Below are 26756 nucleotides of genomic sequence, written 5' to 3' on the forward strand. Positions count from 1 at the left end.
TGAATATTTTATGAAATTTATTTCTGAATTGAACAAAAATAATTTAAAATGTGATAAAGTTATGGGTAATATCATAATAGGATAGATTACTGGAATAAATTAAACGATGAAAGTGCTAAAATCAGCTGACAATTATTCAAGACGTCAAACAGCTGACTTTCAAGGACAAAGACGCGATACGCCGATAAAAAATGGAAGCAAAAAAATTCTGATCATTTTACTTTGTGTTCGGAAAACGTGGTTCAAATTTCTTCACAAGTTTAAATTCTTTGTTTTTGTTCATCTAGTGAGTAAGTTTTAAAATTACCATATCGCTCAATAAAAATCATTCTATGAGCAATGCTCTCTGTGTGGAGAACTTTAAAAAACAGTGAATTCTAACCTTACTACATTGCATTTCTATCCCGTGTAACCTGAATAGTGCTGGTAAGTCTATTTTTAAACAATTGTAGGAATGTGGAATGGTAACGAATTAAGTCCCTTGAATCCACTTGGAAAATTGTTCAATTTTGCCGGTCAACTTATAGCTATTTTTTATGTAAATTCCTTGTATTCGTCACTATAAAAATAAACGTCTTAGTCAAATCGTCAAAACTTCAAACATTAAAACTAAGTTCTCGATGGTTTTTTCATTTTTAATTATTCATAAAAATTGGTTATTGATTCTTTAACATCACGTGCTAAACTACTATTTCTATTTAAGCCGGTAATTGATATTTGTTGCTTACAAGTATATACATATCTAATCATGTCTGTAACCTACAATATTATGTGATAAGGTACCACAAACTAGTGATATCAACCCTCTTTTTGATATCTTATTTGTAGTAAGGAGAAAATGAAGTAGCTTAAAATTTGAATATAATATACCTGTATATGCTTCACAAATAAGTTTTTTTCCACCCAGGAAGTCAAATTAGGCTATAGGCTATTGAGAACTTCCTCTTTATTTCAATATTGAAGATGAATCATGTTTCTTGTATTTATATTTATTTGGTCAAATTTGAGTTTGAAATATGTACAAATGTATAATACAAAATATACATGTATATCAATAATTAAGCATAATTATAATTATCATGTAAGGTAGGCTGGCTATCATGAAATGTTTTCTATATGTGGCGATTTTGATTTCTTTTTACAAGTTTAAAGATACCCCTGTTTTGGTGGGCGGTAGATTCTTTTTAATCTATCTATGGTGTGAAAAAGAGTTTAATAACAAAGCTTTGTTTCAGTTACGGTAATTATTTAAAGAATATCGTAAGCCAAGTTACGATCTGAGATGCTTTTTTGATGCAGTAACCTAATGCTTGATGTAGTAATACTGTTACATTCTAATTTCTCTCTTGAAATTTATAATCTCTATTAATACTTGAGCTACATTCTTAAACAGGAAGTGAATGTTTTTTTAACAGTAGCGTAATATGATGTAAAATACTCTGATGAATATTTATACTTTTCCACTAATAAAATAAAACTTTAATTTTAAAAACACTTATGAAGTGAAAATGCACTTGACTTACTATTGGTAGTGACGATCGTTTTGTCCAGACAGTCTGATAATGACCCACACCAGGTCGAAACGATCGTCACTACCAATAGTAAGTCAAGTGCATTTCCACTTTATAAGTGTTTTTAAAATTCTATTTGAGTTTAATGTAAGTTACAATATTTTTCAGATATGGAAATTGTGATTGAATGAGAGCAAAATAATTCTCTCGAAGAGACGAATCGGAACTGTGAATAGGTAAGTGTAATTTTCGTTATTCATTTTCTGTTTATATAGAGGCGTTGAAAAAATATATTCACTAACTGACATTGTTGTAAACAAAACAAAATAAAATAACTTACAGCTATGAAGCTTAAGGTACGATTGCTAAGCGACGATTCTAGCCGAGCGGATTAGTCGCTGACGGCTACATCCGCTAGTGTCGCTTGTGCTAGAATCGTAGAGTCGTCGCTTAGTCATCGGACCTTTAAAGTCCACATGAAGCGTTTTTTCTGGCGTTTTCAGAAGACTCAGCAGGACTAGAAGCTCTCCAATCAGCAGGCAGGGCAGGATTGGCTGGTTGGTCCTCCGATTGGTTGATTGGTTTTTTGTTGGCCAATCGGAGAGCTTCCTGCCCTGCCGACTTGTCTGAAAACGCTGAAAAAACGTTTCGTGTAGCTTGGCCCTTAGGCCGGGGACACACGAACGGTTTTTGCCGGCCCGGTTTTTCGCCGGTCGGTTTTTTTGCCGGGTGAAGTGCAAAAGACACAGGAAGGCATGGAGAAGGACACACTTCGCCGGGCCGGCTAAAAACCGGACCCGGCGAGAAAATCAGCCCGCGGAACAGCCGGCTATTCTCTACTTCGCCGGGCCGGCTGTTTTGCCGGTTATCCGGCTGTTTTGCCGGTTATCCGGCTGTGAATAGATGGGCCGCTCTATTGAATTTTTGGGAAATAGTATTAGTAAAATTAACTAATTAATGGAAATACTTATCTCAGTCTGAAAACCGAATTGGTTCCCATTTATTATTTTGTATATGCTCAGAGACAAAACCAATCTCTTCATAATAATTTTCCATATTTTCTGCCAGGCTACTTTTTAGACTCATCAGCCTACACTTGCTTGGATTGAAGCAATCTACTTGTGATAAGCGGCCCATACACTGCTCGTGCATTGCTCATCCTGCCATTTTTTGTATTGGCACGACCAGCTTGACATGGCACGATGAGCGCCATACACTGCAAATACAGTTCGCTCCGTGCAGTGCTAGAAGTCGGTTCTTAAAGTGATATTTTTTATCAGTGCATGAGCCGCTATAGAGTGGTTTTATTCTTCTTTTTTTTGAAATTTTTGGGGAAGTATCCTTGGTCCAAGCATTCTATTGAAAATTATTGCTAGAAGCTACGAAATAGTGTGACCCGCAAGTTTGAGTACTATGCTACTGCGATAATCCTTTCCAGGAGAGCAGTTTAGATTAGTTATATTTGTCCCTACATTGTGGCGAACAGAGTGAATGTGTGCAGGTGCCAATATGACGTCATCAGCAGACAGTGGCGTGGCGGAGCGCCGACTGCGTCCGATCTACGACTGCCTGGACTGCGGCAACAATAAGCGTGCCCTACAGGAGGCCGACAAACTGCTGCGTAAGCATCCCACCGCGCAATGCGCAAAGGCACTCAAGTGTCTCGCCCTTCTGCGCATGGGCAAGGAGAAGGAGTGCGAGCAGCTCATTAAGCTTGTTCATGATGAGGTTAGTATACTCTTATAAGGTATCCAATAAGCCTGGATTTCACTAGTAGAATTAGTGGTCGAGTAACTGGAATACTAACTCTACTCTATTTACTTGGTCGAATAGTGCCTGGTTTTCATTAGTAGAGTTAGGGCCGTTCGCACAGTGACAGTTTAAAATAAATTTAATTTCAAACTAGATAAAATCCGTATCAAGTCTCGTTTGTTACAATGTGTTTCATTTTGAGTTTAAGCCACCAGCTGATTAAATTCAGTTTAAGAATACCCTGGGCAAGTACCTACTATCTTGTGAACTCTCCCAATGGAAATGTTCATGGTAGAGTACTAGTTTTTAGTAGAGTAGAGTGGGATAGCACTCTACCACTTGCCTTCCCCCACCACTGCTTCTCACTCTAATCTACCACTACTATGCTAATGAAAACAGTCTCGAGCTAGTTAGAGTAGAGTCGTATCAAGTTTAAGATGTTTTGTTATTTATTAGAAATTGACATTTTTTGCCAAATAATTTCACAGACATATCTAGAATCATAAAATAATAACAGTAATAAAGTTAACAAAAGTACAACATTTTAGAAGTATACAGTACAATAAAATTAACAAGATTATGATTGTGATAATAACATGTGATAATAATATGTATTAAGCATAGTAATACTACAAATTTTTAATAGTAAAAAAGTATTAATTTAATAAAAAGTATTGACATTTTTAGGTTAGTTCTGTTTACTAGACAACACACTTTACCTACTATTCTCAATTGTAGTGAAATCAGTTACTCGACCAAGCAAGTAGAGTAGAGTTAGCTCGGTAGAGTTAGTATGCCAGTTACTCGACCACTAACTCTATTTTTCTATGTTTGAACTGCTAGAACAGCGTTTTAGTTTCATTTACTTTGTGTTTATGTTGACTCAGGAATTGGGCTATGGCATTTACATTGACAAAAGTATCTAATTCTAAATTTTCTGCATCCTTTGCACTACAAATGTAGGATGTGTCGTCAGCATACATTAAAACCGTACCACTTGTTATTATTTGTAAAAACTAGTGAAAACCAGGCTTAACTGTTTTCACTACAATTGAGAATAGTAGGTAAAGTGTGTTGTCTAGTGAACAGAACTAACCTAAAAATGTCAATACGTGACATTCATTATCGCCATAGACACTCGAATTCACCATACAATTCAACCAACTTGATGGTATCTCCCTCAGACCACTTCATTTTTTAACCAAAATAAACTTTTACGTGTTCTTAAACTTGATAGCCTACGACCCGACTACTTCTAGAGTGGAAATAGAAGATATCCAGAGCAGTGGACACACGCTATAATGAAACTCATCAAGGTTGTTCATGATGAAGTTAATACTAACTTATGACAACAAAGTGATTTCAATTCTAATTTTTCATTTCAAAATTAAATACCTGGGCACCGAGCTTCGCTCGTTATTTATTTATTAATGAACAGAACACAATTCTTTAAAATTATTGGGGATGGACTAACAGGCACAGCCCAAAACTGTTTCTTCCCCGAATTTTGATTTATACACTATAAATAATCCAAAAAGTAGGTTATTTTCTATACACTTGAATTCAGGTCCAATTTTCAGTCTAAAAATTTAAAAACAAAAAATTTCTAATTTAGATTGTTTACAAACCAAATTGAATAACAAAATAACACTCACTAATCACTTGAAACTGTAAAATGATGATTAACTTTGAAAATTATGATATACTCTTTTAGAATGATACACCATGTCATGTCAAGAAATCAGATTATTTTGATCTAGTAGATTGAAATTTCTAGATAATATTTATCGTGAGATAAGCTGATTGATTCAACAGCAGAAAATAATTCTGTCTCTCTCCCACACAGGCACTCGCGTCTTCTTTATCGACAGACGATGAAATTATCATACGTTTTTCCAAGAATGAATAAATATTATCCTTTACATGTCCTTCAGCGAGTTTTTCCAGGGATGAGACCTAGTGCAATCGAATTTTTATATTATAAACCTACTATGTTTCAAATTTCGTGTAAATCGTTAGAGCCGTTTTCGAGATCTATACTATTAAACGAGCAACTTCTGTTTAGATGTTTGTATTTCACCGAATCTCGAAAACGGATCTAACGATTCTCACGAAATTCAGTACATAGTAGGTTTATAATATAAAGATTCGATTGCACTAGGTCTCATCCCTGGGAAAACTCGCTGAAGGACATTAAAAGGATAATTATTATTCATCCTTGGAAAAACAGCTGATAATAATTATTTCGTCATTTGTTGGTGATGGAAGTGAGTGAGCGAGTTCATGTGTGTGGGACTGTGCCAAAATTATGACTCAGCTGTTGAACTTTTGTAATCATTCAATCAGGTGCTGGTTACAAGGAAGCCTGGTTATTTTCAATCCTGATTAATTCCGGTAGATCCATCTTTTTTAAATGGTCTTCTCTGATTTGGTTCACGTGAAGTTAATCAGGATTAAAATTTAACCGGCTTTTGTGCAACTGGGCCTCTGTGAGGGAAATTTTTGCATTCCTCTGGGAATTAATCTCAATTTACTGTGATTAGATAGACCATTTTTGTATGAATGTTATTATAATTTCTTCTTACGTAATAAATTATCTATGCATTTGTACTTCAGAGCGAAGCTCGGTCCCCGATATTAACCATATAAATACAGAAATTGCTCGCTTAATATAATAGGATATTTCCAGATAATAATATAATTATTTTAACAATATTGAAATGCTTGAAATGCATTAGTCTTCTCGGCTGACCTGGCCGGTAAATAATCCTGGCACTAATCTTTGAAGGTATTTCCACACCTAGCGTAGAGTAACTAGAAATAAGTCTTCAAAATTATTGGGGATGGACTAACAGGCACAGCCCAAAACTGTTTCTTCCCCGAATTTTGATTTATACACTATAAATAATACAAAAAGTAGGTTATTTTCTATACACTTGAATTCAGGTCCAATTTTCAGTCTAAAAATTTAAAAACAAAAAATTCTAATTTAGATTGTTTACAAACCAAATTGAATAACAAAATAACACTCACTAATCACTTGAAACTGTAAAATGATGATTAACTTTGAAAATTATGATATACTCTTTTAGAATGATACACCATGTCATGTCAAGAAATCAGATTATTTTGATCTAGTAGATTGAAATTTCTAGATAATATTTATCGTGAGATAAGCTGATTGATTCAACAGCAGAAAATAATTCTGTCTCTCTCCCACACAGGCACTCGCATCTTCTTTATCGACAGGCGACGATATTATCATATGTTTTTCCAAGAATGAATAAATATTATCCTTTTCATGCCCTTCAGCGAGTTTTCCAGAGATGAGACCTAGTGCAATCGAATTTTTATATTATAAACCTACTATGTTTCAAATTTCGTGTAAATCGTTAGAGCCGTTTTCGAGATCTATACTATTAACGAGCAACTTCTGTTTAGATGTTTGTATTTCACCGAATCTCGAAAACGGATCTAACGATTCTCAAGAATTCAGTACATAGTAGGTTTATAATATAAAGATTCGATTGCACTAGGTCTCATCCCTGGGAAAACTCGCTGAAGGACATTAAAAGGATAATTATTATTCATCCTTGGAAAAACAGCTGATAATAATTATTTCGTCATTTGTTGGTGATGGAAGTGAGTAGCGAGTTCATGTGTGTGGGACTGTGCCAAAATTATGACTCAGCTGTTGAACTTTTGTAATCATTCAATCAGGTGCTGGTTACAAGGAAGCCGGGTTATTTCAATCCTGATTAATTCCGGTAGATCCATGTTTTTAAATGGTCTTCTCTGATTTGGTTCACGTGAAGTTAATCAGGATTAAAATTTAACCGGCTTTTGTGCAACTGGGCCTCTGTGAGGGAAATTTTTGCATTCCTCTGGGAATTAATCTCAATTTACTGTGATTAGATAGACCATTTTTTTATGAATGTTATTATAATTTCTTCTTACGTAATAAGTTATCTATACATTTGTACTTCAGAGCGAAGCTCGGTCCCCGATATTAACCATATAAATACAGAAATTGCTCGCTTAATAATATAATAGGATATTTCAGATAATAATATAATTATTTTAACAATATTGAAATGCTTGAAATGCATTAGTCTTCTCGGCTGACCTGGCCGGTAAATAATCCTGGCACTAATCTTTGAAGGTATTTCCACACTAGCGTAGAGTAACTAGAAATAAGTCTTCAAAAGACGTAGCCGTTCCGATTTGCTACCGCGAACTGCACCGACCAGAGTTGATTTGCCAGCTATACGCGGCAGCCGCCGAGAAACAGCCGGCCAGCGAAGACCTACTCACCCACCTGTTCATGTCCTACGTCCGTGTTGGAGACTACAAGAAGCAACAAACTGTTGCCATGGCCCTATACAAACTATTACCCAAGAACCCCTACTACTTCTGGGCGGTGATGAGCATCGTAATGCAGGCGCGCACCTCCAAACCCGAACTGAAAAGCTCCATAGTGCTGCCTCTCGCCGAACGAATGATCGACAAATTCATTAAACAGGACAAGATAGAGGCCGAACAAGAGGTGCAGTTGTATCTGATGATTCTTGAAATGCAGGGGAAACTGGAGGAGATGTTGGCTGTGATTCAGGGACCTTTGGGCGAGAAGTTACAGTCGTTGTTGATACCCAATAAACGGGTGGAACTGTTGATCAAGTTGAAAAGATGGCGGGAGGCGAATGTTTTGTTGAAGAAAATGCTGAAGGAGGAGATGGATAGTTGGACTTATTACAAGGATTATTTGCTGTCGGTGTTTCATTTGATTGAGGAGAGTGGGGGTGGGGAGAAGAAGGAGAAGAGGAGGAAAGGGGAAGGGGAGAAGGGTGTGAAAAGTGATGAGAAGAAGTTAGGGGAAGAACAGGCGAAAGGTGTGGGAAATAATGACAATAAGAAAGGAGGGGGGAAGAAGATAGGTGAAGAACAGGCGAAAAGTATGGAGAATAAAGAGAAGAAGGTACAGAAGGAGGGGGTGGAAGGGGGAGAAACGAAAAGTGTGGAAAATAATGAGAAGAAGGGGGAAGATGAGAAGGGAGAAGTTGGCTGGAGGAAGGAAATGGAAGAAGTGGTAGGATCTAGGGAGAAAAATAAGGAGGAGAAGAAGGTGGTGGAGAATAAAAAGGGAAGTGAGGAGGAGGAGAAGAAGATTGATAGCGAGAAAGGGGAGGAGGGGAAGAAAGAGATTGAGAACAGTGAAAAACCGAAAGATGGAGAGAAGAACATCGAGGATGGTTTAGGAGAGGTGGGGAAGACGAAGAACGGTGAAGAGGTGGAGAAGAAGAAAAAGGAGGAGGAGACTAAAGAAGAAGAAGAAGAGGAAGAAGCAGATTGTACTTTATCGGATTGCGCCGCGTTTTTGAGTAACATCCAGGAGGAGAATCAGAGGGCGTCCCATAGATTGCGTGGTCCATACTTGGCTCAACTGGAGTTCTATGCCATGTTGAAGAAGCACGGCAAGGAGAATGAGGTCCACCTAGTGGGTGACCTTGTAGAACTGTTCATGCTGTATTTCCACGAGTTTGGAGGCAAGCAATGCTGTCTGGGAGATCTGAAGCCTTACCTCAAAATGCTATCCAGCGAGCAAGCAACCGATTTTTTGAATCAGGTATGAATTTTTTCCTATTTTCCGTCAATTTTCCTTGCATATTTCTCGTTTTCTATGAATTTTGGATTGTGTATATGCACGTTTTCTATGTATTTTGTTGTAGTTTACACAGTTACTCTAAGGGCCGTTTGCACAGTGACAGTTCAAACTAAATTTCATTTTAGACTGGATTAAATCCGTATCAAGTATAGTTTGTTATAATGTGTTTCATTTTGAGTTCAAGCCACCAGCAATTAAATCGAGTTTAAGCTTTGACTGTGCAAACGGCCCTTAGGCCCGCCGCAAAGTAGACCCACGCTAATCCACGAAAAACAACCCACGCCGTGGGATGCTTTGTAAACCATTGCTAGGCTTCTCCAGACAGCTGTGTAATGATAATAATACATGCAATGAATAATCCACTTGTCAGCTGATTGATTATGAATAATTCTATAACAATGGTTTACAAAGCATCCCACGGCGTGGGTATATAATTTAAGCCGTCAATGGGCCTTACGACTGTCTACTTCAGCCGGGACCGACAGTTTAACGTGCCCATCCGATAACACGGGAGTGATCTGGTTAAAAAACTTTTGGTAATGATAGGGTTTGACCCGGGATCTCTATGCTGCTACGCAAGCACTCTATCCAGTAGACCACGGATCACTCCAGTTGTAAATTTGTATTTAATACTGATACATGGACTTCAAGTCAATTCCAAATTCTACAATTTAAAACCTGTTCGGTCTATAGATTTAATAATAATTGTCAAATTAATATTCAAAATATAAGATCTCAGGGTTTTATAATGAGTCCGTGCCATGCATGGAAATAAGCTTCCTACATATATCAAATAAATTTATAAAACGTTCTTATAAACTATGTGATAGCTCTCAACACGTTGCGAATTTTCCTTGACTTAATAATTTATATAGCGCTTTGACTAATTCCCCAACTGAACAGAAAGGCCTTTTAACGAGCTCGTTTGATCTAACACGCACATTAATGATGTTCTTGACGGTCTCGTAGAATGAATTAATTATTTCCAATAATTAATTATGCAGGTCCCTTTCGTCTCCGCTGGGCTCGCGCGTGGTCCAGGTTTCTTATAGATTTCTTTCCGAATTAAAGATATATTTATGGGAATTGATTACAATTACGAACTCTTCAACAACACTGAGTTCACAGATAAATACACATTAATCACAAATATTTCACATTTAAAAGAGGGATAGGCTTGATAATTTTAAAATTTAAAGGAAGGAAGAACCCTAAACTCCATGTGCATCCTCTCAGAACGAGATCACAAGCCAGAAGAAAGTGGTTTTCAGAAAAATTTCATCTCTTCCTTGAATGATTTGTAAGCTTCTTTCTGATTGGCTTTTAATTTAGCAAACTCAATGTAATTGGTTGCTTCAGAATCAGGGCTTCTTCAACTTTATAATAGAAAAATAAATAAAAGTTTTTATATAAATATATGGAGTGATTGTCTTGAACTATTTTGATAAATAAATCGCGATATACGATGTTAACATGTAATATACATTTAGTTTTTTATATGAGTTTTGTACTCTTGATTTTCGTGCTTTTTAGATTGTAATAAATATTTATACAGCAATAATAATTGTCCGTATTTCTATACATAAACCTTCCTTAATCTATATATAAAAGCGAAATGGCACTCACTCACTGACTCACTCACTCACTCACTCACTCACTCGCATAACTAAAAATCTACCGGACCAAAAACGTTCAAATTTGGTAGGTATGTTCAGTTGGCCCTTTAGAGGCGCACTAAGAAATCTTTTGGCAATATTTTAACTCTAGGGTTGTTTTTAAGGGTTTAAAGTTCGTCTTTTAGCTGTATATTCTTCTTCTCCCAATCTCTTAATTATAATTGAAATGTCCATATCATATGTTATATGAACTATAATCTAGATAGAGTACCTCTTCGAAACAGTTGTTAACTGGCAACTAAATTAATAATTTTGTCAGGTTGGCATTAAGTTGAGTTGACTTTTTTAGGTTGGCACCAAGTTGAAGATTTAAATGCATTTATCGCGGAAAAATTGATTGGACACTGCTACTACAATCCTGGGAATATATTATTACTAGCCGTCAGGCTCGCTTCGCTCGCCATATCCGTTCAGCCAGACGTTTACAGAGACGTGTTCTTAAACTTGATAGCCTACGGCACGACTCCTTCTAGAGTGGAAATAGAAGATATCCAGAGTAGTGAGGCCCGCTATAATGAAACTCATCAAGTTGTTCATGATGAAGTTAATACTTATGACAGATGTGATTTCAATTCTAATTCTTCTTTCAAAATTAAATACCTGGGCACCGATCTTTGCTGTTATTTATTATTTATGAACAGAACACAATTCTTTAAAATTATTGGGGATGGACTAACAGGCACAGCCCAAAACTGTTTCTTCCCCGAATTTTGATTTATACACTATAAATAATCCAAAAAGTAGGTTATTTTCCATACACTTGAATTCGGGTCCAATTTTCAGTCTAAAAATTTAAAAACAAAAAATTTCTAATTTAGATTGTTACAAACCAAATTGAATAACAAAATAACACTCAATAATCACTTGAAACTGTAAAATAATGATTAACTTTGAAAATTATATATACTCTTTTAGAATAATACACCATTTCATGTCAAGAAATCAGATTATTTTGATCTATAGATTGAAATTTCTAGATAATATTATCGTGAGATAAGCTGATTGATTCAACAGCAGAAAATAATTCTGTCTCTCTCCCAAACGCAGGCACTCGGTCTTCTTTATCGACAGACGACGAAATATCATACGTTTTCCAAGAATGAATAATTTATCCTCTTCATGTCCTTCAGCGATTTTTTCAGGGATGAGACCTAGCGCAATCGAATTTTTATATATTATAACGTACTGTTCAAATTTCGTGAAATCGTTGAGCCGTTTACGATATCTATACTATTAAACGAGCAACTTCTGTTTAGATGTTTGTATCACCGAACTCGAAACGGATCTAACGATTCTCACGAAATTCAGTACATAGTAGGTTTATATTATAAAGATCGATTGCACTAGGTCTCATCCCTGGGAAAACTCGCTGAAGGACATTAAAAGGATTTATTATTCATCCTGGAAAAACAGCTGATAATAATTATTTTCGTAGTTTGTTGGTGATGGAAGTGGGTGAGGCGTTCATGTGTGTGGGACTGTGCCAAAATTATGACTCAGCTGTAGAACTTTTGTAATCATACAGGTGCCGGTTACAAAGAAGCCGGGTTATTTTCAATCCTGATTAATTCCAGTAGATCCATCTTTTTTAAATGGTCTTCTCTGATTTGGTTCACGTGAAGTTAATCAGGATTAAAATTTAACCGGCTTTTGTGCAACTGGGCCTTTGTGAGGGAATTTTTTGCATTCCTCTGGGAATTAATCTCAATTTACTGTGATTAGATAGACCTTTTTGTATGAATGTTATTATAATTTCTTCTTACGTAATAAATTATCCATGCATTTGTACCTCAGAGCGAAGCTCGGTCTCCGATATTAACCATATAAATACAGAAATTGCTCGCTTAATATAATAGGATATTTCCAGATAATAATATAATTTTAACAATATTGAAATGCTTGAAATGCATTAGTCTTCTCGGCTAACCTGGCCGGTAAATAATCCTGGCACTAATCTTTAAAGGTATTTCCACACCTAGCGTAGAGTAACTAGAAATAAGTCTTCAAAAGACGTAGCCGTTCTATCTCCCAATGTTAAATCCACGTTACATTGGTTTGAAATCGACAGATTGATTAACATTAGGAGATACAACGGCTACGCTACGCTAGGTCTGATGAAACCTTGACTATAGTGTGGTCCACGTTATAATGACAGTGTTTAATTAGCAATGGTATTGCTATTCTTGTCTATCATTCAACAAAGCGGATAACGCTATCTCCTTCTCGCTTTGCTCTGTTGCCAGAAGATCGTCTTACAACAATGTAAAATTAATAATTAACTAACAAAATATTTCATCTTAATTATGAAAATCCTTGAGATTTCTTGATAGTAAAATATAATTGATTATTTTAAACGAAAATGGAACACTTAATATTACATCAATAAACCTGTATTGACTACTGTCTATAGAAGGCATTGACAAGACAGAGGATCGGCAACCTTGTTCTGCTAACTTTCTCCATTGCCATTATAACGTGGACCTCACTATAGTATGAAATGGTGTAGCTGACTGTGTATCAACATCAACGAAAACTTAATGCTTACAAATTAAACTTATAAGGGAAATATAAGGGATTCTCAGTCACTTGAGTCATTCAGGACTAGGGTGAAGGAATGGTTGTTGGCGAGATGCCTATACAGCCTTTTTGAAGGCTGATCAATCCTTCAATTATTATTTTTTTAATTACTATGAATTCTGTTGTATAATTAAAATGTAATTATATCTGCAATTATCATGTGAATTATATGTAAGACAATTGTCAACGCAATTCGAAATGGCCTGTGTCATGTAGCATATAATAAACTAGTAGTTCTGTGAACAGTAGACCTCGCACTCAGTAAGTTACATTGACCTGTTGTTATGTTTTCTCAATAATTAATAATTTATCAATTTAAAATGTCTAGAAAAAATCCTAAATAAACATAGAGCTTTCTGGCCTATCGGACCGTGACGTGTCGTCCCGGAATGTGAGAGTGAGCGCTGTTATCAGGTCTGGCTGCCGTCAATACGCCAATCCAATCAACCATCAGAGAACATTCAGTGTTGTCGTTTGCGAAAAATCGGTGTGTTGAAAATAACAAAATACCATAATGCTGATTTCCTACAAACTTCATTTCTCATTTTCATGATTTTAGAAATCAATTTCTTTCAATAATATGTTGCAATTTTGATCATCAGATTAAAAAGAAAAATGTTTCTTACAATAACTCCAAACTCTAAACTAGAATCATGGCCTCCGCTTATGGAAATACAAAGTTAGTAGACAACTGTCTACTACCGTGATGGAAAGATACATTTTCAAGATGATCGATGTTTTTTGAACGGGTAGTATTATAGTCACACTAGACAGCTTATTTATCTATATATATATATTATATATATATATATATATATATATATATATATAAAAGCGAAATTGCACTCACTCACTGACTGACTCACTCTCTCACTCACTCGCAGAACTAAAAATCTACCGGACCAAAAACGTTCAAATTTGGTAGGTATGTTCAGTTGGCCCTTTAGAGGCGCACTAAGAAATCTTTTGGCGATATTTTAACTCTAAAGGTGGTTTTTAAGGGTTTAAAGTTTGTATTTAGCATGTATATTCCTCTTATTCCAATATCTTACAATTATAATTGAAATGTCCATACCATATGTTAATGTAGAACTATAATCTAGAGAGAGGACCTCTTCGAAACAGTTGTTCTGGTAACTAATTAAAAATTAATTTAGTACTTTGAGTCTCTGAGGGAATGAAGCATGCTCAAATGAAAAATGCAGGCGAGCGAAGCGAGCCCCCTGATCTCATTTTTGGACGATCCAGTCGGGGGTCCAGGGGGCGGAGCCCCCTGGCTAGACGAGTATGGCGAGCGAAGCGAGCCTAACGGCTAGTGTTGAATAATTGTAATATTGGCGTATGAAGGAGGCTCCTTTTTCCTTTTATATTATCATTGAAATGCAAAATTTCCAAAAACCTTGTATATACGTCGACGCGCAATTTAAAAAGGAACATACCTAAATTTCATGAAAATCTTTTACCGCGTTTCGCCGTAAATGCGCAACATATAAACATAAAGAGAAATGCCAAACCGTCGACTTGAATCTTAGACCTCACTTCGCTCGGTCAATGAATGAATAAACGGCTCAACTTACCACTTGTCTCAGTATATCTCAAGAAATGGTCAAAATAGACACTTGTTGAACTGTGATATTGACGAACTGAAACCCTTCTCTGCCATCTATACGATTATAGCCCAGTCAACGAAGTGTTATAGAGGGAAAAGTTTTCAAGACAATTTTTGACCCCGCAGTTCTGTTTAGGGTAGTGAGGAGGTAAACAAATCAAAAGTCCTCACCCCTAACCCCTGTGCTAAGGGGGTGGGGGTGTTTCAAAGGTACCATTTTTTGGTTTCTCGAATATAACTCGAAAACTATGGATTTTACAGACATGACTATTCTATAAGAAATTAAAGCTTAAATAATTTCCTATAGGATAGATTTCACAACTTTTTCTATATTTCTTTCACTTTTCGAGATATCCGCTCTAAAAGATGTGAAATTTTTGAAAAAACACATTTTCCCTCAATTTTTTGCTCTTTTAACCTTTTGAATATCGATGAGAAAAATCCATGCTGATCATGAGCTTATAGAGCATCAAATTCTCTTTAATTTGATGTAGGCTATAATTTCACAAGTTTAACATCCCCACGACTGTTGCAGCAGCTTCAGTGTTGAGTGTGAGATCAAAAATAGACCAATTGACAAAGGAATTTGAAGAGAATGTTTTGAATACAATTTTTGACTTTGCAGCTTTGTTGGCACCAGTTAGCTGGTGAACATATCAAAAGTCCCCATCCCTATCCCTTGTGTAAAGGGATGAGGGTGGTTTAAAAGTTGCATTTTTCAATGTTATGCTTAAACGCTCATATCTTGAGAAAAATGCGTTCAACCGACATGACTGACTATTAAGAAATGAAGCTTGATAAATTCTCTACAATATTTGTTCTGTGGGGATTTGTGATATCTCCAACAGTTTTCGAGATATAGGCTCTTAAAAGTGTAAAATTGTTAAAATAACAGCTTTAATCCTATTTTTTGATGTTTCAGGGCCTACACCTCTCCAACAATCTCATAAAAATGAATGCTCACCGTAGATTTGTAGAGCTTTGTTTTCTCTTTAATTTGATGTATCATTTCACAACTTAATGTTTTCCTTCTATTGTTATAGCGGATTCAATGCAGGGGGTGAAATTTTTATTTTGTAAAAATTGATCACTTGACAATGAAATTTGAGTCTGGAACATCTGTTACACAATTTTCGACTTTGTAGCTTAATGAAGACTAGTTGGGAGGTAAACATAGCCAAAATTATTTTGATTTGTATATTGTGTAGATAATTTAATTTACATCCATTGTAATTGTACTACTAATCTGCTAAATTTAGAGTCTCGATACATAGCTTGATTAATTCTCTTAGAATATAAGTTGTAATTATTATGTTATTTGTATACATCTTTTTTTTTGTTTTAATTAGATGTGGATGACCGAAGTTTGACATATGCTACTCCTACTGGCGAACAAGTGATTTTCACTTATGCCAGTGGTTTCATTTCCACCTCTTGTACTTTTATTTTGTTGATAGAATGTAAGTAAACTAGATTAAGGTACATTATCCTAATTTTGTAATTGTTGAATTTTGTGGAGGAAATAAATTTGATTTGAATTGAAATTGAATTGAAATACGCATCTCTAGCCAGTCTATTGAAGGCTTGGAACTGCTAAGATGACACTTGTTGCAGAGTTGAAAATTTCACCCCCCGCTAACAATAGAAGGAAAACATTAAGTTGTGAAATAATACATCAAATTAAAGAGAAAACAAAGCTCTAAAAATCTACGGTGAGCATTCATTTTTATGATGGATTGTTGGATAGTTGTTGGCCCTGAAACATCAAAAAATAGGATTAAAAGCTGTTATTTTAACAATTTTACACTTCTAAGAGCCTATATCTCGAAGACTGTTGGAGATATCACAAATCACCACAGAACAAATATATTGTAGAGAATTTATCAATTATTTTATCACAACATGTGTCGGGCATTCATGCCATTTTCAAGTCCATTAATTATTGTTGATATTATTACATTTGGTCTAACCAATAAGTGAAATTTTTGATAAGTAAGTGTAATTAATTATTTTAGACTTACAGATGTTTGTTTGACTTTTAGGTTCCGCAAAACGAAGCAACACTACAGGCGATGTCGATTTGCTACCGCGAACTGCACCGACCAGAGTTGATTTGCCAGCTATACGCGGCAGCCGCCGAGAAACAGCCGGCCAGCGAAGACCTACTCACCCACCTGTTCATGTCCTACGTCCGCGTTGGAGACTACAAGAAGCAACAAACTGTTGCCATGGCCCTATACAAACTATTACCCAAGAACCCCTACTACTTCTGGGCGGTGATGAGCATCGTAATGCAGGCGCGCACCTCCAAACCCGAACTGAAAAGCTCCATAGTGCTGCCTCTCGCCGAACGAATGATCGACAAATTCATTAAACAGGACAAGATAGAGGCCGAACAAGAGGTGCAGTTGTATCTGATGATACTTGAAATGCAGGGGAAACTCGAGGAGATGTTGGCTGTGATTCAGGGACCTTTGGGTGAGAAGTTGCAGTCGTTGTTGATACCCAATAAACGGGTGGAACTGTTGATCAAGTTGAAAAGATGGCGGGAGGCGAATGTTTTGTTGAAGAAAATGCTGAAGGAGGAGATGGATAGTTGGACTTATTACAAGGATTATTTGCTGTCGGTGTTTCATTTGATTGAGGAGAGTGGTGGTGGGGAGAGGAAGGAGAAGAAGAGGAAAGGGGAAGGGGAGAAGGGTGTGAAAAGTGATGAGAAGAAGGTAGGGGAAGAACAGACGAAAGGTGTGGGAAATAATGACAATAAGAAAGGAGGGGAGAAGAAGATAGGTGAAGAACAGGCGAAAAGTATGGAGAATAAAGAGAAGAAGGTACAGAAGGAGGGGGTGGAAGGGGGAGAAACGAAAAGTGTGGAAAATAATGAGAAGAAGGGGGAAGATGAGAAGGGAGAAGTTGGCTGGAGGAAGGAAATGGAAGAAGTGGTAGGATCTAGGGAGAAAAATAAGGAGGAGAAGAAGGTGGTGGAGAATAAAAAGGGAAGTGAGGAGGAGGAGAAGAAGATTGATAGCGAGAAAGGGGAGGAGGGGAAGAAAGAGATTGAGAACAGTGAAAAACCGAAAGATGGAGAGAAGAAGATCGAGGATGGTTTAGGAGAGGTGGAGAAGACGAAAAACGGTGAAGAGGTGGAGAAGAAGAAAAAGGAGGAGGAGACTAAAGAAGAAGAAGAAGAGGAAGAAGCAGATTGTACTTTATCGGATTGCGCCGCGTTTTTGAGTAACATCCAGGAGGAGAATCAGAGGGCGTCCCATAGATTGCGTGGTCCATACTTGGCTCAACTGGAGTTCTATGCCATGTTGAAGAAGCACGGCAAGGAGAATGAGGTCCACCTAGTGGGTGACCTTGTAGAACTGTTCATGCTGTACTTCCACGAGTTTGGAGGCAAGCAATGCTGTCTGGGAGATCTGAAGCCTTACCTCAAAATGCTATCCAGCGAGCAAGCAACCGATTTTTTGAATCAGGTATGAATTTTTTCCTATTTTCCGTCAATTTCCTTGCATATTTCTCGTTTTCTACGAGTTTTGGATTGTGTATATGCAGGTTTTCTATGTATTTTGTTGTAGTTTACACAGTTACTCTAAGGGCCGTTTGCACAGTGACAGTTCAAACTAAATTTCATCTTAGACTGCTTTAAATCCGTATCAAGTCTAGTCTGTTATAATGAGTTTCATTTTGAGTTCAAGCCACCAGCAATTAAATCGAGTTTAAGCTTTGACTGTGCAAACGGCCCTTAGGCCCGCCGCAAAGTAGACCCACGCTAATCCACGAAAAACAACCCACGTCGTGGGATGCTTTGTAAACCATTGCTAGGCTTCTCCAGACATCTGTGTAATGATAATAATACATGCATTAGATCCACTTGTCAGCTGATTGATTATGAATAATTCTATAACAATGGTTTACGAAACATCCCACGGCCTGGGTTGCTTTTCGTGGATTAGCGTGGGTCTACTTTGCGGCGGGCCTTAATGATGTAGATAAGCATTTTAAATATTTTATTTTATCTATTTATGTGACAAACAATACTGATGTGAAAACATTGGTAGATAGAATACTAAGGAAATCCTTGTGTTATTTTTTGTTCCAAACTGAGACTAGACTCTCAATTTGTCAAAGCTATTCCACCACGTAGGCTTTGCGTGATGAGGAAAGCATAACATATTTTACTAGATGGAAGATTTAATAGAAATTGCAGTCTAACCAACTGCTGGGATATTTTTATTATAATGCGCAATTTTTGGACAGTTTCATTCTTCAAATTCCCTTCTGCTATTTAATTCTTTGGTCAATATTTGCAGTGGCAGAAGTCCTTAGTTCTGTTTATACAGCTTTCATTGGATAGCTATACTATAATAAAGGAAAGAACTAGCTTATACACGTACGGGATAGGAAAATAATTATGATTGATGCATTATCACGTCTGAACTACTGGACTGATAAACTTGAAATTTCTCACATAGAGATTCTTAATTTACCGAGGATAGTCATAGGTCTATTTTAAATTATGCAAGATTTCAGTAGGTCAAGTTTTCAACATGTTTGAAATAATTATTATAAAATAATTATGTTTTCCTTTTCATACTTGACTGTTATGAATAACATTTTTCTCTTTTGCTGATGGTGATTCTCACCTGAGCTCTAAGCTTGTGCGTGGGTAATGAGGCGGATGATAATGAGAGATGAATGGACCTAAAGTTTTAGGTGGATTCCGAACCACCGGGAAGCGATTGAAGCGATATAATTTGTTCTATGAAGTGAATAATACTGATTCTATGTAATCTTACTATAATAGAAAACATATAATAGTAATACATTATGCTTTATGAAGTGATTAAATAATTGATTTGATTTTCCTCAATGATAGATTAGTTTTATAGATAGTTTAAATAGATGTGATAAATACACATTATGTTTTCCTTTCGATACTTATGAAAAATGTGTTCTATGAAGTGAATAGATATTTGATTTTTCTTACTACACTAGTAGTTCTGTGAACAGTAGACCTCGCGCAGTTATAAACCACAGTCTCCTCTAATATTGACCATCAGAGTAAATTCTGTCCTGTCCTATCGTGTCGGCGAGATATCGGTGTATAAACGCATACTTCCATCAAAAGCTACTATCATTAAAAGCTTACCGAGTTGAAAGCAGAGAAAAGTCGGGAGAAAATACTATGCTACTTCAAGTTATCAATTGCATGCCTCACTAAATGCAATTAATAGTCCACACAACAGCTGTGTTTTCAATAAGTTACATTGAGATATTGAATTGAATGAGTCTTGCATGCAATTTATAATCCACTCGACAGCTGATTTATTATAAAATAATTCTATAGTCTGATTTTTACTTTAATATTGGCGTATGAAGGAGGCCTTTTCCTTTCATATTATCCTTGAAATGCTAAATTTCCAAAACCTTGTACATACGTCGACGCGAAATTTAAAAAGGAACATACCTGTCAAATTTCATGAAAATCTATTACCGCGTCTGAACTACTGACTGATAAACTTGAATTTCTCACATAGAGATTCTTAATTTACCGAGGATAGTCATAGGTCTATTTTAAATTATGCAAGATTTCAGTAGGTCAAGTTTTCAACATGTTTGAAATAATTATTATAAAATAATTATGTTTTCCTTTTCATACTTGACTGTTATGAATAACATTTTTCTCTTTTGCTGATGGTGATTCTCACCTGAGCTCTAAGCTTGTGCGTGGGTAATGAGGCGGATGATAATGAGAGATGAATGGACCTAAAGTTTTAGGTGGATTCCGAACCACCGGGAAGCGATTGAAGCGATATAATTTGTTCTATGAAGTGAATAAATACTGATTCTATGTAATCTTACTATAATAGAAAACATATAATAGTAATACATTATGCTTTATGAAGTGATTAAATAATTGATTTGATTTTCCTCAATGATAGATTAGTTTTATAGATAGTTTAAATAGATGTGATAAATACACATTATGTTTTCCTTTCGATACTTATGAAAAATGTGTTCTATGAAGTGAATAGATATTTGATTTTTCTTACTACACTAGTAGTTCTGTGAACAGTAGACCTCGCGCAGTTATAAACCACAGTCTCCTCTAATATTGACCATCAGAGTAAATTCTGTCCTGTCCTATCGTGTCGGCGAGATATCGGTGTATAAACGCATACTTCCATCAAAAGCTACTATCATTAAAAGCTTACCGAGTTGAAAGCAGAGAAAAGTCGGGAGAAAATACTATGCTACTTCAAGTTATCAATTGCATGCCTCACTAAATGCAATTAATAGTCCACACAACAGCTGTGTTTTCAATAAGTTACATTGAGATATTGAATTGAATGAGTCATTGCATGCAATTTATAATCCACTCGACAGCTGATTTATTATAAATAATTCTATAGTCTGATTTTTACTTTAATATTGGCGTATGAAGGAGGCCCTTTTCCTTTCATATTATCCTTGAAATGCTAAATTTCCAAAAACCTTGTACATACGTCGACGCGAAATTTAAAAAGGAACATACCTGTCAAATTTCATGAAAATCTATTACCGCGTTTCGCCGTAAATGCGGAACATATAAACTAGAATTATTATAACCTTGAAAATTAATAAAATATTAAAAACAAGAATACAAATTGTAACGTAACTTGTATTCTTGTTGTTTAATATTTTATTAATTTTAAAGGGTACTATAATTCTATTTTATAAATAAAAGAAAGTAGCCATGAATTCATAGATTTTAAATAAATATAAAGAGAAATGCAAAACCGTCGACTTGAATTTTAAACCTCACTTTGTTAGGTCAATAAATGTTGTTACAATATCCTTACGCTACTTTCACACACATTCGGTTCTGTTCGGTTCGTTTCGTTTCCGGTAGATTCCGATAAGTGTGAAACGGTGATTCGGTTTGAATTCGGTTCCGAATAGCAACCTCATAGCACTGAACGCCCCCTCAACAGGAATAGGTTTTATCATATTTGAATTCGTTGCTAGGAAACAGGAAATAAAAACAAATTCTTTCACACATGCTCGGTTTTTGTTTTTATTTTAACCTGATATCATGATTATCTGTTTCAAAATCTTCTATGTAAAAGTTATAATATGGTCAAATTATTTTAGTTAGTTCACTGGAGCATTTTTTCTCAATGAATAGTTTGCTAAAAAATATGATGACAAATTAAAACTTAGGAAGATTTTTATTATTCCAAGGAAAATTACATGATTTCATTAATGGAGAGATGAAAGTTATATGTCAGGTTGGCACCAAGTTGAAGATTCAAATGCATTTATCGCGGAAAAATTGATTGGGCACTGCTACTTCAATCCTGGTAATATTATATTACTAGCCGTCAGGCTCGCTTCGCTTGCCGTATCCGTTTAGTCTGGACCCCCGACTGGATTGTCCTAACATATGATAAAAATGCTGAAATGAAAAATGCAGGCGAGCGAAGCGAGCCTGCTGATCTCATTCGTGGACGATCCAGTCGGGGGTCCAGGGGGCGGAGCCCCCTGGCTAGACGGATATGGCGAGCGAAGCGAGCCTGACGGCTAGTTATTTTATAATGCGCAATTTTTGGACAGTTTCATTCTTCAAATTCCCTTCTGCTATTTAGTTCTTTGGTCAATATTTGCAGTGGCAGAAGTCCTTAGTTTAATTTATACAGCTTTCATTGGATAGCTATATTATAATAAAGGAAAGAACTAGCTTATACACGTACGGGATAGGAAAATAATTATGATTGATGCATTATCACGTCTGAACTACTGGACTGATAAACTTGAAATTTCTCACATAGAGATTCTTAATTTACCGAGGATGGTCATAGGTCTATTTTAAATTATGCAAGTTTTCAGTAGGTCAAGTTTTCAACATGTTTGAAATAATTATGTTTTCCTTTTGATACTTGACTGTTATGAATAACATTTTTCTCTTTTGCTGATGGTGATTCTCACGTGAGCTCTAAGGTTGTGCGTGGGTGATGAGGCGGATGATAATGAGAGATGAATGGATCTTTAGTTTTAGGTGGAATCCGAACCACCGGGAAGCGATTGAAACAATTCAATTTGTTCTATGAAGTGAATAAATACTAATTCTATGTAATCTTACTATAATAGAAAACATATAATAGTAATACATTATGCTTTATGAAGTGATTAAATAATAATTGATTTGATTTTCCTCAATAAATAGATTAGTTTTATGGATAGTTTAAATAGATATGATAAATACACATGATGTTTTCCTTTCGATACTCATTAAAAATGTGTTCTATGAAGTGAATAGATATTTGATTTTTCTTACTACACTAGTAGTTCTGTGAACAGTAGACCTCGCGCAGTTATAAACCACAGTCTCCTCTAATATTGACCATCAGAGTAAATTCTGTCCTGTCCTGTCGTGTCGGTGAGATATCGGTGTATAAACGCATACCACCATCAAAAGCTACTATGCTACTATCATCTAAAGCTTACCGAGTTGAAAGCAGAGAAAAGTCGGGAGAAAATACTATGCTGCTTCAAGTAATTAATTGCATGCCTTACTTTATGCAATCATAGTCAACACAACAGCTGTGTTTTTAATAAGTTACATTGAGATATTGAATCGCATGCGTCATTGCATGCAATTTATAATCCACTCGACAGCTGATTTATGATAGATATTTTTACTCTAATATTGGCGTATGAAGGAGGCTCCTTCTCCTTTTATATTATCCTTGAAATGAAAAGTTTCCAAAAACCTTGTACATACGTCGACGCGAAATTCAAAAAGGAACACCTGTCAAATCTCATGAAAATCTATTACCGCGTTTCGCCGTAAATGCGGAACATATAAACATAAATGTATAATAAATGTAAATATAATATAATGTAAATATGTACATAAATGTACATATAAACTACAATTATAGTAACCTTGAAAATTAATAAAATATTAAAAACAAAATACAAATGGTAACGTAACTAGTATTCTTGTTGTTTAATATTTTATTAATTTTAAAGGGTACTATAATTCTATTTTATAAATAAAATAAAGTAGCCCTGAATTATTCATACATTTTAAATAAATATAAACATAAAGAGTAATGCAAAACCGTCGACTTGAATCTTAAACCTCACATCGTTCGGTCAATAAATGTTGTTACAATATCCTTATACATATATATTTTTAATAATGAATTATTATATTATGCAGGTATTCAAAATGGTGCAGCTAGAAGAGGGTAGCCTTCCATCCAATCTGCAGCAGATGTTGCGTTACTTGACCAACCTACAACTGAGCAGATGCCTGGGTTTCCACGAGGTGTTGGACTTCAACAGCAAACTGAAGCTGGCCACCAGCCTCCTCCACTGCTACAAGGAGAGCCTCCACTTCAACGAGGGCCAACTCTCCACAGATTTCATGAACAACGATCCCTACGCACTATTGACCGCTCACATACTCTATGATATCTGGATTGATACCAAGGACGCCATTTTTCTCAAGGACGCCTGTGTAGTTCTAGAGTTTGCGTTATCTGCCAGTGTGTCCAACTACCAGATCAAACTGCTGCTGATGAAGATGTACAACATGTTGGGGGCTACCAGGGAAGCATACAAAGTTTACGAGCTGTTAGACATAAAACATATGCAGTTGGACACCCTGGGTTACCTGCATTTATGGCCCATGCTGAGCACTGCACAATATAGTCAGGCCGTACAAATTTTCAACACGACTTTGAAATTTTTCACGGCTAGCTGTAGGGAAAGTGCAGATCATCTAACGCTCTCCTACAAGTATGGATCGTTTCTGAAGATAACAGAATTTGTTGAGTTTAGGGATCGCATCAATAACTCGCTTCACCACGCGTTTGTGCAGGTGGAGAAGACGTTGATCGACGTTATGCAAGCTACCTCCCACGATCACACCTGCCAAATGGTCGAGCAGTCAATTGTAACCGACGATCTTGACTGGGATCAGCTGGAAGATAACCGCGACTTCACGATACTGTGGTCGGCCAACCCTCCCCACCGCAATTTCCCGCAACATCTTATAGAGCAGTCGTTTCAAACTGAAAAAGATTTGCTCAGATTGCGTGTGCTGTTGTTGAAATTATTGACTAGCGCCATAAATTTATCTTTTAGTAAAAACAATGTTAAGTCTAATAGAGAAGCGTGTAGGGCGGATTTAGTGAAGTATTTGGAGGAGCTGAACGGGTTGTATGAGAGGTTGAAGAAAACTCCACACCCAAAGCTGCCGTTGAATATTGTCGAGGCACCCCCGGAGTCCAGACTTCACGACTATATAGCATCGCAGTTAGTTCCTTTACTGGCCAACCTAACCAGGACTGTATTAGGAGTTGAGTTTAGTTTGGCTACTAGCAAAAATAATTCGGAAAGCAATATTTTGAACGGTGGAGGGGTGTTGAACGGTGAAGAATTTGAACGGTTGAAATTGGAGGATTTCAGTGATTTCTCGGACAAGTCTGCTAAGAGTTTAACGGAGGCCACAGAGGAAGTATCGAGTTTTGCGAAAGCGAATTTCGGCAACGGGGTCAACGAGAACAGTTTGAACGAACGTTTGGAGACTATACAGCGTGTTACGTTAGTAGTGGAACTAGTTTGTGTAGCGGCGGTTTTTTGTGGTGTAGTGTTTCAATTGGCGAAGGAAACGATGGCTCCAGTTGTGAAAAAAGGTAAGAAAAAGAAGGATAGTACTCCGGCTGTGGTTAACAGTGACCCCGCGCACAAAAATCGCGTCGATTGCTTTGAATCTCTTGTCACGTGCACCACTAAAGCGATCAAAGTGATGGATGAAACAGTAAACCACCTAAAATCGGCCTGGCATCCCAGTCTCACAAACGTTGTCACGCGCGTCGACCTCCTAGAATTCAAACATCCTTTCTGCCAGTATCTCAACGAAAGTTACATCAGTTCTCTGTGTGAACTCAGTTCAATTCTTAGGAGAAAACTTCGCCATATTGAAGAACTGAAACTGTAGCTCAATATTCTTGGTTCAACTGTTGTAAATTGTGTTAGTATCATTGTCTCACTTCAGTGCTGGTCCCGTATCATATTAAAAATATGTTTAGATGTAATAATATGTTTCTATATTTGTAAAAACTATTGCTAACCTGGATTTTAATATGTTATTTTTGCACCCTCTTCTTGACTCAATTCACAGGAGAAATATGTGCATATATTTTACATTACCGTATAAAAGTGGTGATATCTTGGTGAATACCAATATTGAATCAATAGATAGTAGGCCCGTATTATCTGAATAGTATATAAACAATACTAAAGTGTATTCAACCACACAAAACTATTTTCTAGATCTACAGAGTATTCAGTTTGTACAACAACACAATACTATATTCTGTATCTACAGTGTATTCGACAAGAAATGTTTTTATAATATTTAAAAATGATCAGCTTAAAAGACTTGATTCACATTCGTCAAGCAATTGAGTTGAATATCCGCTATGGGCTATCATTACTCCAAATTTGAATTCAATATTATTGAAAAATGTGTACCTGTTGGAACCTCGTCTTTTCAACTGATAATTTTGCCAACCAAAACAATATATATTTTGTTTAGTATCACTCCATCGCTCCGTTGAATAATAACTTATTGCCAAATATAATTTAGGCTATGTCACCTATAACTTATAATAATTGGCAAACACATTTATTTTACATGAATGAGTAAATAAACTAGAGTAATCCGGTCTGGAAAACTTACAAAAAAGCTGATATTCTTTTAGCTTGATAACTTACAGTACTTAGTAAATTCTATTGAAATCAGTTGAATAAATCAACAAATATTTTAGTTGTGGACAATATTTATCGTAAACATTTTTTTTTAATTTCCGATTTATTGAACAAGCGTTAGCGAAGTTCCCACTTTTGACTTACTAAAGCCCAAAGTCGTTTTCTGTCTGTTTATCATTTATTAGTCAGCTGGAGTT

At 36.1% G+C, this 26756-nt stretch overlaps 1 protein-coding gene across 1 annotated transcript; it reads left to right on the forward strand.

The window, feature by feature from the left end:
• Nucleotides 1-155: 155 nt before the first annotated feature.
• LOC111045612 (N-alpha-acetyltransferase 25, NatB auxiliary subunit) lies at nucleotides 156-25924 on the forward strand. Its single transcript, XM_039440142.1, has 5 exons — nucleotides 156-426; nucleotides 1680-1747; nucleotides 3013-3239; nucleotides 16830-18266; nucleotides 24002-25924. The coding sequence occupies exons 3-5, from the start codon at nucleotides 3021-3023 to the stop codon at nucleotides 25784-25786; spliced, it is 3441 nt and encodes a 1146-aa protein (XP_039296076.1). The 5' UTR covers nucleotides 156-426; nucleotides 1680-1747; nucleotides 3013-3020; the 3' UTR covers nucleotides 25787-25924.
• Nucleotides 25925-26756: the final 832 nt, after the last annotated feature.

The sequence above is a fragment of the Nilaparvata lugens genome, chromosome 13 (genome assembly GCF_014356525.2).
Source record: "Nilaparvata lugens isolate BPH chromosome 13, ASM1435652v1, whole genome shotgun sequence".
Taxonomy (NCBI): domain Eukaryota; kingdom Metazoa; phylum Arthropoda; class Insecta; order Hemiptera; family Delphacidae; genus Nilaparvata; species Nilaparvata lugens.

What these genes read in the sequence shown, in the direction of transcription:
- LOC111045612 (XM_039440142.1), top strand. Translation starts at nt 3,021, where the DNA reads ATGACGTCATCAGCAGACAGTGGCGTGGCGGAGCGCCGACTGCGTCCG. An exon ending in TTAAGCTTGTTCATGATGAG is followed by an intron (nt 3,240 to 16,829) that starts GTTAGTATACTC and finishes TTTGACTTTTAG; the next exon opens with GTTCCGCAAAACGAAGCAAC. An exon ending in CAACCGATTTTTTGAATCAG is followed by an intron (nt 18,267 to 24,001) that starts GTATGAATTTTT and finishes TATATTATGCAG; the next exon opens with GTATTCAAAATGGTGCAGCT.